We start from the raw sequence: 11,923 nt of genomic DNA on the forward strand, positions 1-11,923 counted from the left end.
TATTTCAGGATGTATTTCAAAGAACTGTAAAAGCATTAACCTCAGCACCTTTACTGATGGTACTGTAAACTCAAACAGGAAGGCAGTTCCATTCTTTAAAACATAGATATCGGAGAGAAGCTTTTTTCCCTGTAAGAGCTTTACATGCAGGTGGACAGCAAGTGTCATTTATCCAGCAAAGGAGGAAAATCTAGCTTTCTTTACAGTTTTACTCGAAACAGCAGAGCATCCAGAACACCACCAGACACTTTGCATAGACAAAAAAGAAAACTTGTTAATCCAAATCAGGCTCTTCCATAAAGGAAAATTAAATTTTTAGAAAGCTCTATGGGTTATATTTGAAACTTGTATTTTAAGAGAATTAACAGTATTTTCTTTAAGCTATTTTTCTATGTTTTCAACAACTGACCATTAAAGGCCTTTCAAGGAGTAAAACACAGCAACGAGTTTATGCTACAAAACCTATGTTACCACCCAGAAATCAGAAAACATTTCTATTGCTACAGACTGAGGAATTACAACAAGAGACACTGAGATGTACTGGCATCACAGAGCACAAATACACTGCTTAGCTTTCTACCTTCCCACACTGCAGCACCCGATGTCAATCCTCCAGCCCCTGTTTGCTCCCATTAGCAATTAAGCACAATGGAGAGCTCTACGTTGCCACTGAGCAAGTTGAACGATGTTGGCAGCACTACTTTTAGCGAGGATCATGTGTTACAATTATCACCGTGCCCTCAAGTAGCTCTTAAGGCACTGCTAATGCTTTCTTGGCTAATTAAATTAAGCTAATCTTGTATACATTTCCAAAATGTCTAACTAGTACCCTGACATGATTTAAGAGTGTTTATTTCACAGTAAATTCGTTAAGTTTTCTTGATCAACATTTTTGATTTGTGTTTCAAGATGACTGAGAAAAATCATTTCAATTGCCAAGTAAATGTTACCAGCAATCACAACTCAGTATCTGAAAACATCAGACATTAGTAGATATAAATCACAAATTTAACCACTTATGGTCAAAGTATCCTCAATTTTTTCACAGTGTGAATGAATTCCACTAGATTTACAAACCTTGTGTTACAATTCTGTTTCTGAAAACTTTAGAACATTTTGATGCACTTTTCTTGTCAGAATGCTTTAATATAAAGCCAGAACACTTTCCAAGTTTTAAGGCTAGAAAGAAAAAAATACGTATCATCTGTATAAAGACTGAACATAAATTTATGTAACCATAACTTCAATTTCTACTAAACAGTGTGTAAATCAGTCCTAGATGCAGGAAGAAAACAAAGGCCAGTTTTTCCCCTCTGTACCCTCTCCATGCACTCTGCTATGACATCATCTCAGACAATAAACTTCTTGGCTCCTTGATCCATTTAGTGAGGGATTTTGTTCATTTTAATCTGGCTTCTGGTCAGGAGACAGACACACATGTATTCATCTTCATCGCTGACTGCGTGGTCGCCAATCAATAATTCAAACCAGTTTACTTTTCAAAGCCTGACGTCATTGCTTTCTCTGGGCTGAGCAAGTACTACAGAGGGAATACACTGAACATGATAAGGGCATTTGGACTATTACAGCCCATTTCCACAGAATGTGTGTTGCTTCCAAACTCAGAACAAATAAAAAAAAAACCACTGGTCATATGTAATTCAGCATAATATTGAAGCAGAAGACTAGAAACTTAACTCCAGTTCTTGGGAAAGGAGAGATTCAAGCCTATTCTTGTAAATGTACAAGGAAAAAACCAAAACCAAAAACCAAAAAGCCACAATCCTACGTATACCAGAAGTAGCCAAGAGGAAAAAAAGGAGAAGAAAATTGAAAATAGATACAAAAGAGGTGGAAGGCAACACCTAACTCCCCGTCTGGTCTACTTAGCATCATAGAGGATGCCATTAGGTTACTAACTTGGTTTTTGTTGCCAATAGGGAAGAGAGAGATGATCTTTCAAAATACATTCTGAAAGGTGAGCCACAACCATTGCCATTGAAGACCATTTCTCTGGGAGTCCAAGTCAGAACCTCCATAGAAGAAAATTAAGTCAAGCAGTGCAAATAAGAAGCATCCCATCCCTGCCAAAGCTCCAAACTCGAGCTGCCCATTAACCCGATTAACTGCTGGTGGTAAGGCTGGGTCTCCTGACATGACACCCAAAAGATTTAAAATGAACACACTGTTCCAGTCAACTGCAAAAAAAAAAAAAAAAAAACAAAAAAAAACCAACATACAACTGCATAAAGACGATCCCAGCACGCCTTCTGCACAGAACACAGCCTCACTATCTGCCTGCCGACAGTCGCTTCCAAAAGCAAAGGCTTTGTCTCCCTACTGCTACAGTTATTCATGTCCTAATCACTGAGATCCTTCTCTGGCACTACTTCAAGAAGATTCAGAAGCTCAGAAAGACGTTGCATTGCTGACAGTACTTCCATCTGAAGAATAAAAAGAGTTGTACAAAGACAACTTGAAAATACAGTGAGAGATATATATTTTACAAAACACCCTTCTTGGATAACTTCTGCTCATACTTGGCAATTACATCTTAAAGAAAAGAAAAAAATTCTACCTCAAACGCATGAGATTTGTTGCAAAGTGGAACAAGTCTATTCCCATACACCAAAATTTACATTTAACTTTAGAAGAAATGCTCTTTTAGAAGCACGGGCAATATCCTGGGAAGTATTTACAATATTTGACGTTATTTTGTACCATCTCCTTCCCTTACACCATGAAAATAACAATTTAAACATTTTAATGATTCATCGTGTGGAAATACTATTCACACATTAAAAATATTTGGAAAGAAGCCCAAGCTACTTTTTTTTAGCAGTAGCAAACTCCCTGCAAAGTAAGCCAGTAAGGGTTATACCAAACTTTGCTTCACAAACCACAAGCCCCACGATATGAATAAACAGAAACTGCACACTAGAACAAGCAGAACAGCTTTTTACAGCTATGGTGCTGCATCCCCAGGAGTCTACTGAAATTAAACAAGGAAGAAATGGGGAACAGGAAAAAGTAAGATGGGGGAAGGGATGAACTGTGAAGCATGAAAGAACTGAAAGAGAAGCACAGAAGGTATGGAGTATCTAGTCAGTAATCTGAGGTATTTTTAGTATTTTAAGACCAAAAAAATGGAGCAAAAGGTTTTGTGAGAATTCCAGGTGTCATCCTTGTCATCCTTCTGATCTGCCTCTGGCTATTATTGCTGTTTTTCTGCTTGTCTGATTAACTTCCTCCTTAGCAGGGCTGGGATGTGTCCAGTTGATGCAGGACTGTCCCTCTGACCCTCAATTTTCACTTCCATATTTACATTGTTTTTCTAATATACATGCAGAGCAGGCAGCTATAACTACCAGTGTAAACCTTCAAGGCAACACACGAAGTTCCATCAAGTGAAGATAAAGTCCTGCCTATACTTCCTCCTATAGGAGGAATTTCTTCCCAGAAAGGGTGATTAGACATTGGAACGGGCTGCCCGGGGAAGTGGTGGACTCACGGTCCTGGAGGTGTTTAAGGACTGAACGCGGCATTTAGAGCCACGGTCCAGCTGGCAAGGTGGTGTTCGGTCAAAGGTTGGACTCGATAATCTTAGAGGTCTTTTCCAACCTAATTAATTCCGTGCCCATTAAAAAAAAAAAAAAAAACCAACCGCAGTTCTTGTCAACAAAGCCGCCTAGAGACAAGGAAGAAGTCTCCCGAATTCTTTCTTCCAGTTAGAATTCACCAAATGTTAAGTTCTCCAAATCGGGCTGTAGAATTCCACTTGCCATTCAGTCCTTCCAACCAAAGCTACCACAGTAAATTCGGCTGGGAAAGCATTCAACTTAAACTTGACGGCAAAGTCGCACCCTCCGTGCCACAAAAACGGGGCGGGCGTGAGGGGATGTGTGGGGGGGCTGCTTTCCCTAATACCGGCTTCCTCCCGGCGCAGCCGCCGGCCGAATCGAGGTCATTTAGGGAAAAGGAAAAAAAAAAAAAAAAACACAACACCACCACCACCACACAAACCCGGGCCGAGGATTATTGCGAAGTTGCTGCGGGCGCAGCTCCCAACTTTTGTCTGGCGGCGGCAGCGCCGGGCGCGGCCGCAGGGGGAGCCCCGCGCCGCCGGACCCCGCCGGACCCCCGGAACCCCCGCCCGCTGGGCACCGGCCCGGCACTGGCACCGCGGCAGCTCCGCCGACCGTGTCCCCGCCGCCCCCCGCCCCTGTCAGCGGCCCCCGTCGCCCCACCGCTGACCCCGCTGGGACTGCGGCTCCACCGCAGCCGCCCCCGCGTCCCCGCCGGCTCCGCGGTGCCTTCTCACGGCGGGCTGCCCGCCGTCCCCCCGACAGCCTGTCTGGGCAACCGCCCCCCGCCGGCCCCGCTGCCCGCGGCCCCCCCGGCACCAGCGGCGCTGTCCCCAGCGACTCCCCGGCCTCGCCGCTGCCCTCCCGCCGCCGTCCCTGCCCGTGAGCCCCCCGGTGCTCACCCGCGCTGCCGCCGCCTCCTCCAGCCCGGCCGCATCTGCCTTGGTGCCCCTCTTGGAAGAGCGGGTGCGGGACGAGATGAAATGGCTGCCGGCCCCGGCCGCCGCGGCCGCCGCTTTGCCCAGGGGGCGCAGGGAGCTCTTCCTGGTGTTCACCATGGCCCCGGCGAGGGGGGACACGGGGGGCGCCGCCGCCGCCGGCGCGGAGGGAGGAGGGAGGGAGGGAGGGCGGACAGGCGGGGGCTCGGGTAGGGAGGGGAAGGGGAGGGAGAGGGGGAAAGGGGGGAGGAGGGAGGAAGGAAGAAAAGCCCTCCGGGGAAGCCGCTCCGCCGGGCAGAGACGCAGCCGGAGCCGCGCCGGCTCCTCCCGCCGCTGTCGCCGCCGCCTCTCGGGCTCAGCCCGGCTCTAACTGGCCGCCATTACTGTCCCCGCTCCCTTTCTCTGCCCGCTCCGCGCCGCCCCCGCCAGCGGCCGCCGGGGGGCGCTGCGGCTCCGGCGCGGCCGTTCTATCCCGACGCCGCGCGCTCTATGGGCCCGGCCCGGCCCCGGGAGGCGGTGGCGGCCGCGGGTCCCGCGGGAGAAGCTTCGGCACCGGCTCTGGCACCGGTTCTGGCTCTGCCTCTGGCTCTGTGACGGGGTCCGAGCGCCCACAGAGCCCCAGAGTGCGCTTCCCGGCGCTTGGCGAGCCGCTGGACGGGCCTGTCCCGGCGTGACCCGGGATCCGCCGCCGCCCCCTGAGGGCTGAGCCGAGGGATGGGGAGTTCAAGGGCGGGGGGGGAGCGGCCGCCCGAGGTCGCGGGGGGTGAAGGGCAGCGCTGGCAGCCCAGAAGGTGCTCGGCCGCCGGCTCTGCCCGCCCAGGGAGGCTCTGTCCAGGCGCTGACAGGACAGCTTGGGCTGACACGTCTCCCAAGGATGGGATCTCCGTAATTTTCCGTGGGAAACTGTATCACAGCCTGACGAGCCTCGCTATTAAGGAATACCCTTGATAGCCAGGCTATCCTGACTGTGCCCTTGCTTCTCCCGCCGCACCAGTCACCGATGATATCTCCCGTGTTGTGCCCGGTTGCTTCAGCCTGCGTTTGATGTTTGTTGCTCGGTCCTTGGAAAGCTCATTTTTCTCTCACTTTCCTTATTACAGATCCGATAACCAAATTTCAGAGGGATGAAGAATACAATGTATTACCCAACATCGGATGCCTAAATGCTTTTGAGACTATTCACAAACACTTCTGACTATTCACGAACCCAATCCCTTCTTGACGATGTACAGCAAGAATCCTCTCTCACCACTTGTTGCCCCTTATTGAACTTATCCCTGTGCCTACACACAAGCCCCGAAACCCAGAGCTTTGTAAAAGAAAACTCGCCGAGTAATACAAGCACGCAGCTGCAGGTAACAAAGTCTCAACCTTTTAATTTTCACACTGACTTGTCTGACACAGCTGGGCAAGTCATTTCAGTGCTTCCTGCCTCTTTAACAAAAAAAGAAGAGTATAATTAAATTAGTGGTCACGTGGATCTGACTGTTAGGCTCAAGCAAGCTTTATCAAAGAGTTTTTATTGTTTAAAGATGGAAAGTGCAGTAATGTTTTAAGTAAAGAACAATAAATGTAGAAACTACTATCCTGCTTTACCTACATAGTCTCATATCTTTCTTTCCAAGATTACAGTCTGAAAAAAGTATGGCAGAGCACATAATTAAAAACAGAAAATATGCAACAATGACATCAGGACATATAATAAGAAAATGGGCTATTTAAATATCCAAGAAAAAAAGAGTCCTACTTTGAATAGCAACAAATTTTCATTTTTATGAGACACTCCAAAATACAGTGCATTTCAGAGTAGGAACTCTCATCTGACATTCTCTATTTAAAAGCTTTTAATCTGTATTAGCAACAGTACTTCATCTCCTGTCCCAGAATCTGCAGCATCTTTAAAAAGTAAAGTGATTCTGCTCTAAGAGATTGGTTTTGGTAGGTTTCATATCCTTTATTTCTTCATTTATTTGTTTAAAGGATATAAAAGGATGTAGTAATTTCATACACTCATGGGCTAAAGGACAAAATAATTAAAAACCTACAAGGGTTTTTGAAAATGGTGTTTGGAAATCACCTCCTTTCATCCTCCAAAAGAAGGAACAGAAGGAACCACAAAAGACTGCTCCTTACCATTCACGGGGTAGGAATGAACCAGGAGATATGTTTGATAAGAGTATCTCAATTATATATATAACAACAAATAATGTACTTTTCCATTTCTATCCGGTATTACTGATAGGCCATGAAACTCAGACATGGTTCTCAAATTCTCTTGGCCTGGAAACAAAAAGTTTGTTGCTCTTCTTCAAGTTTTTGTATTCATCACAAAAATATCATCCCCAGTTTGGGAAAACCAACAGATGAGTGGCCCAAAAAAGGGCCCAGACTGCAGCAGTTACGGTGAATGTCATAACTCAGGATTGCAGTCATTGGCAGGGATGTTTGAGGAAGCTTGCATAACATCTGCTTGCAACATGCCATGATTCAAACCAGCACTCCTCCTCTCATGAACACTGATGACTTTAAAAAAGTAAAATAAACTTGGCTGTTATGCGAGCAAATTGATTTTCCTGGGTGCTCACCCAGATCTGCTCGAAGCAACAGAAAGTACTCAATTTAAAAGCTATTTTTTTTACATTTGCTAAATATTTATACCACAGCTGTGTCCTTTTTTTCCTCTTTATTTTAGTGTTGTGATCTCATTCCTGTGAGCCATACCCAGAGAGCCCTCTTTATGATGCTGGAGGGACTACTCCTGTAGAGGGATTGATGTAGTTAAAAATCCCTGCTCACTGCTTTGAACATTTGTAGTGCTTCATTCCCATTATGTTAGCATGGTAGGGAACACGGAAAGACACGCTTCATTTTGGATGTTTGCTCCCTGGGTTGTTTTTCACAGATGGTTTTATTTTCAGGTTTCTTAGTTGCCTTGTTCCTCTCAGAAGGTGTGGCTGGTTATTTTGACTCAGCTTACAGCTCTGTAGCTCCCATGTAAGCCCCATCATCAATTTTAGTACTGACAATATAAATAAATCAATCATAAGTTACAAGGTTTGCTCGGTAGCTTTGATTGGATTTTTTTTTTAGTGCAGAGAACATGTTAACATAGGATTAATACATCACACATACTTAGAGATTTAAATGTGATTTTACAATGAAAGATGAATTACTGTAGGAAGGGATTTAGAGTAATTTCACTAATCCAAGAATTTACTTGTTCCCATTTTTTATCTCTGTTGTTGGTTCAAGTGTCATATGAAGACAGAACAGCATTAAAAGCCTATTTAGACTCCCCTTAGCACTCTACATGCAGGAAAAGCTTAGGGGGGAAAAAAAGTAAGAACTCTGACCAGTGAAAGACATGGAAAAAAGGAAGGGGAGAAGAACTGAAGCCATACTCCACTAGTATTATGTAAAAAAAAAAAAATTGTAGAGCTCATTCCCAGTAAGATTCAATTTCAAGATTTGTAGTTTAGTCTTACAGACAGATGTCTAAAACCTTCTGCAAATAAATGTTATTGGGAAGGACCATATTTCAAATGAAACCAATTTATAATGAATGCTGAAGCTTACAGAAGTGTTCAACATTCAGTTGTTCACAAAAGAGATTACGATACCTGAAACAAGTATTAAGAAGAAGTCACAACATCTGCTATGGCAGGTACACCACTGGAAAACTGGAAAAATATGAAAAAGTGCTTGAGCAAGAGTCCCTTGCCATTAAAAAAGACTTGTGGCATAAGTCATATTGGGACACTGAAGTAAAAACACGTTAAAAAATTACTCAGGATGAAAAGCCTTGTTTGCTCCATCAGTGTTATTTAATGACACAAGAAATATTTGGAGATGGAAGACTTTGTTGTCACGCCCCTATTCTAGAAGGAAATCAGGAATCACTTACAACAAAAGAAAAAGTCCTTCATCCCTTATTCAGAACTTTTGTAGCGAGTTTCAGACTAGTAAGGACCAGAAGGCTCTATTCAGTGAGTTACCATTTACTTCAATCATTGGCAATTTACCAGAGATTACTTTGCAATATCTCTGAATAGCTGTAACATTCCAGAGAATGGAAATCAAATCATCTTTTCAGGCCTCTATTTATAAGCTCATATGTGTGCCTCTCAATCATGCTGTCAACTCCTCCTGGTTTCAGTTGAATCTCGAAATAAAAAAAGATTCACAAGAGATTTTGCTTTTGTAAACCTGCTCTGAGCCTTTCCCTGAGGGATGTGTTAGGAAATTAAGATTGTGTGCTTGTTCTTTTGAGAATTGTCCATTATTAACATATGCCTATGGGATGTAAGTTTGGAAACATCAAGCAAGCAGTGTCCAGTCGTCAGGATTGGTACTACCTTGAACTTCACCACAGAAGGTGCTAACACTCACTGCACATTACAGGCATTTTGCTGTTATTAAAGATGTCTCATTATTTGAAGACTACCACTATAATTTAAAAATGGATAAGAGTTATGTTTAAAATTAAATAATGTTCAGCCCCATTATCAGCACAGCTATCTGAAGATTGTTTTCCACACTAGATAACATCAGTGTAACTTGAAGCGAGATCAGAGAGTAGGTTTCTTAGATAACATTAAATAGGAGTGGTAAAACTTACTTCCTAATATTTCAAAATTATCTTCCCATCACATCTGGCCATTAGCCTTCATAACATATTTCCCATTGAGCTACGATTACAATGGATAGTTTTTCTAATAATAATAATTGTGTGAAACTCACAGGCTGATGATATTGCAGCCAGGCATCTGCAGGGTCTGTTTTTCACTATCATCCAGGCTGTAAATTACTTCCATCTTGGACAAAAATGGCAAAATCATCTCACTTTGGTGCTTATAATCATTAATCATATGAAAGTAGCACCGCCGGCCTGTTACTATGCTGGGTGATGTATAGCTTTGTAGTAAAAACCAGACTCTGTCCTAAAATGCTTACAATAAAAATAGGCATTTATGAACACATGTGTAGATAAGCTTTACTACCATAAGAATGCAGAATGGCTTGATTAGGATCACATGGCAAGTCCATCAGAAACATTATTGGCTCATAAATCTCCCTAGTCCTCACACACAATCTTAGCTTTCAAAGTATGTTTCCTTGTTACAGATCCAAGAAGGAGCTCATAAACTACACCACCATATCATCATTGTAGTTTCACTTAAGAGTGTCTTTGAGAATTCACGTGATATGTTATTTCCCATTGTGTGTTATCTGGTACAAACACTTGCTCAGGCTACCTTGAATTTTTCATGGTTTTATGTGTTCTACACTGCTTTTAAAATTGAAGCTATATTCAGTTTTCTTGTGGATTTACAGTACAAGAGTCCAGCAATATGTGTGGATACTCCTTACAATGCATGAGGGTGACACCCTCATCAAGACTGCTGATTCATCCAACGTTTCCAGTGACTTGCTTTTCCACTGCACAGCTGACTTCCCATAACCATCAGTTCCTTAAGCTATTTCTCCCTGTGTGGTAGCATGGAGAGTTTAACATTCCTTCAAGGAACATGTAGGAAAAAAGACACGGTGCAGAGGAACGTGCTGCCTTTGTCAGTGGAATAGCCAAGTACAGAATAACCACATCCTGTTCTCCCATTTATTTTGCAGTCCCAGTTCCCTCCCAGTCTGTTCCAGCTCTGTGTTCACACACTTACAAAAGGCTTCAGGCAACAACTGCTATCTCAAGTTAAGGTCAATCAATACAGCTGATGTGCTGATGTTTAATTATAGGTAGCTGACGGTATCCTCTGGCACGGGTTAACCTTGTTAAATGCATGGTTTAAAAATATCCCTTCAAAATTAATTTTCTGCTCATTTTTAGACACCCTGTGTGTGCTGGTTCTTCCACGACCTTGATGGGACAGGCAGTGACAGCTAAAACCCTGCTTTACTTTGTCAACACTGAGATTCACTCCTACATTATAAAACAAGTTCAGGGGCTGTCACTGTCTTCCACGCCAGTGCATCTGATCTCTCCTGACAAAGGGGCATGAGATGGTTGTATTCATCTCATGAATACCCTGTTAGAGGTTTTTCAGCAGACACAGTCTGGGCTGTTTGCTTCTATTCACCACACGGCAAGAAAAGGACCATTTGCTTCTGTTCATCTCGTGTACTGCCAGAGAATAAGCTGTACGAAACACACAGAGTCTAAAAGCATTTCAGTGATGTCTTGATTGTAACAACATTCTTGAAAATTTCCAGCTTTTAAGAAAAAAATATTTTTTACGTTATATGAGAGTTGAAGATCTTACTTATGATTTTTCTTACTCCTTAAGATTTTTCTGTCTCAGTAGTTTCAGTCATGAGGGAGAACAGCTGTATTTATAAGAGCTTTTAGGAAACCACTGAATTCACTAGGACACCAATTACTATTGTAGTGGGTCAGCATGTCTCCAGCTGTACCCTGATTTCCAGTAATAGACCTAATCTTCTAAATGAATACGTGATAGCAGCTAGGACGCCTCCACCATTACACCAGGTAAGTCCAATCTTGCCTCCTTCTACTCTTACCTTTGGGTCTGTAATATTGTTGCAGAAACGGCCCTGAGGGAAGGGTTAAGCACATTACTGAGCTTATGTGTTTAATGAAATGGAGTCAGTTTACTTGAAATATTGAAAGAAAATGTAAAACAGTCCAGCATTGCAAAACAACCCTCTGATGGTTTAGCTAGGGTTTTGTTAATTCCTTGAACTTTTCAGCAGCGCTACAATATTCATGGCTTAAGCTCTAAATATATAAAACCTCATTTAATGGAATCAGTAACCCTTGTAACAAAGAAGTACCTTCTATTTAAAAATGTCAAAGTATTTTAGGCATTAAACAAAACCAGGGAGAACAGAATCTCAGCAATCCGTATTTTGAAATATAAGACTCTACATATTTTACACCAAAACAAAAGCCAAATTTCTTACTATTTTCCCTGAAGATTCAGATGTAGGAGCTGTAATTATAACTCATCCAGTTAAAACTTAACAATTAATCCAAACTGCCTTCAAAAGGTTTAGTGCATTGTGACGTACATTACAAAGATGAAGAAATTATAGCTGTCAAGTGTCAGATTTTACTTCTGTTACTCACCATAACTGAACTTTGAGACTAAGGATCTTATTTTAACGTTTCTGAATAATGTCATTTTAATTGTTGTGATTAAGGGGTTGCAGAAACGTGTCCCACGTGAGAATGACACTCAATGAAGTATTACCTCTGCCTTTAGAATTACCTTTGATCGCACTTGCAAATTCGCAGTGGATTTCCCATTAATTAATATGAATTAGCTAGTTGTGGCTGTTCAATTTAGGTTAATTTTAAATGTTTTATAGTGCATCGCTAATTATTGGGGGGAGGGGGTAACCCAACTCTTATTAAACAGCACGCAG

At 43.0% G+C, this 11,923-nt stretch overlaps 1 protein-coding gene across 3 annotated transcripts in view; it reads right to left on the reverse strand.

Moving 5' to 3' along the window:
* ATAD2B (ATPase family AAA domain containing 2B) overlaps nt 1-4,937 on the reverse strand; it is a 72,932-nt gene extending 67,995 nt beyond the window's left edge. For 2 of the 3 annotated variants that reach the window (XM_027897476.1, XM_027897474.1), the window contains exon 1: nt 4,487-4,936. In XM_027897476.1, the coding sequence (XP_027753277.1) occupies nt 4,487-4,642 (156 nt within the window). In that variant the 5' untranslated portion in view covers nt 4,643-4,936. Of the gene's footprint in view, nt 1-4,486 lie in introns of all 3 variants that reach the window. The other variant, XM_027897475.1, reaches the window with a different exon arrangement.
* Nucleotides 4,938-11,923: the final 6,986 nt, after the last annotated feature.

This window comes from Empidonax traillii, unplaced genomic scaffold (assembly GCF_003031625.1).
Source record: "Empidonax traillii isolate 1590-97213 ecotype Southwest subspecies unplaced genomic scaffold, ASM303162v1 scaffold543:size1229247, whole genome shotgun sequence".
Taxonomy (NCBI): Eukaryota; Metazoa; Chordata; class Aves; order Passeriformes; family Tyrannidae; genus Empidonax; species Empidonax traillii.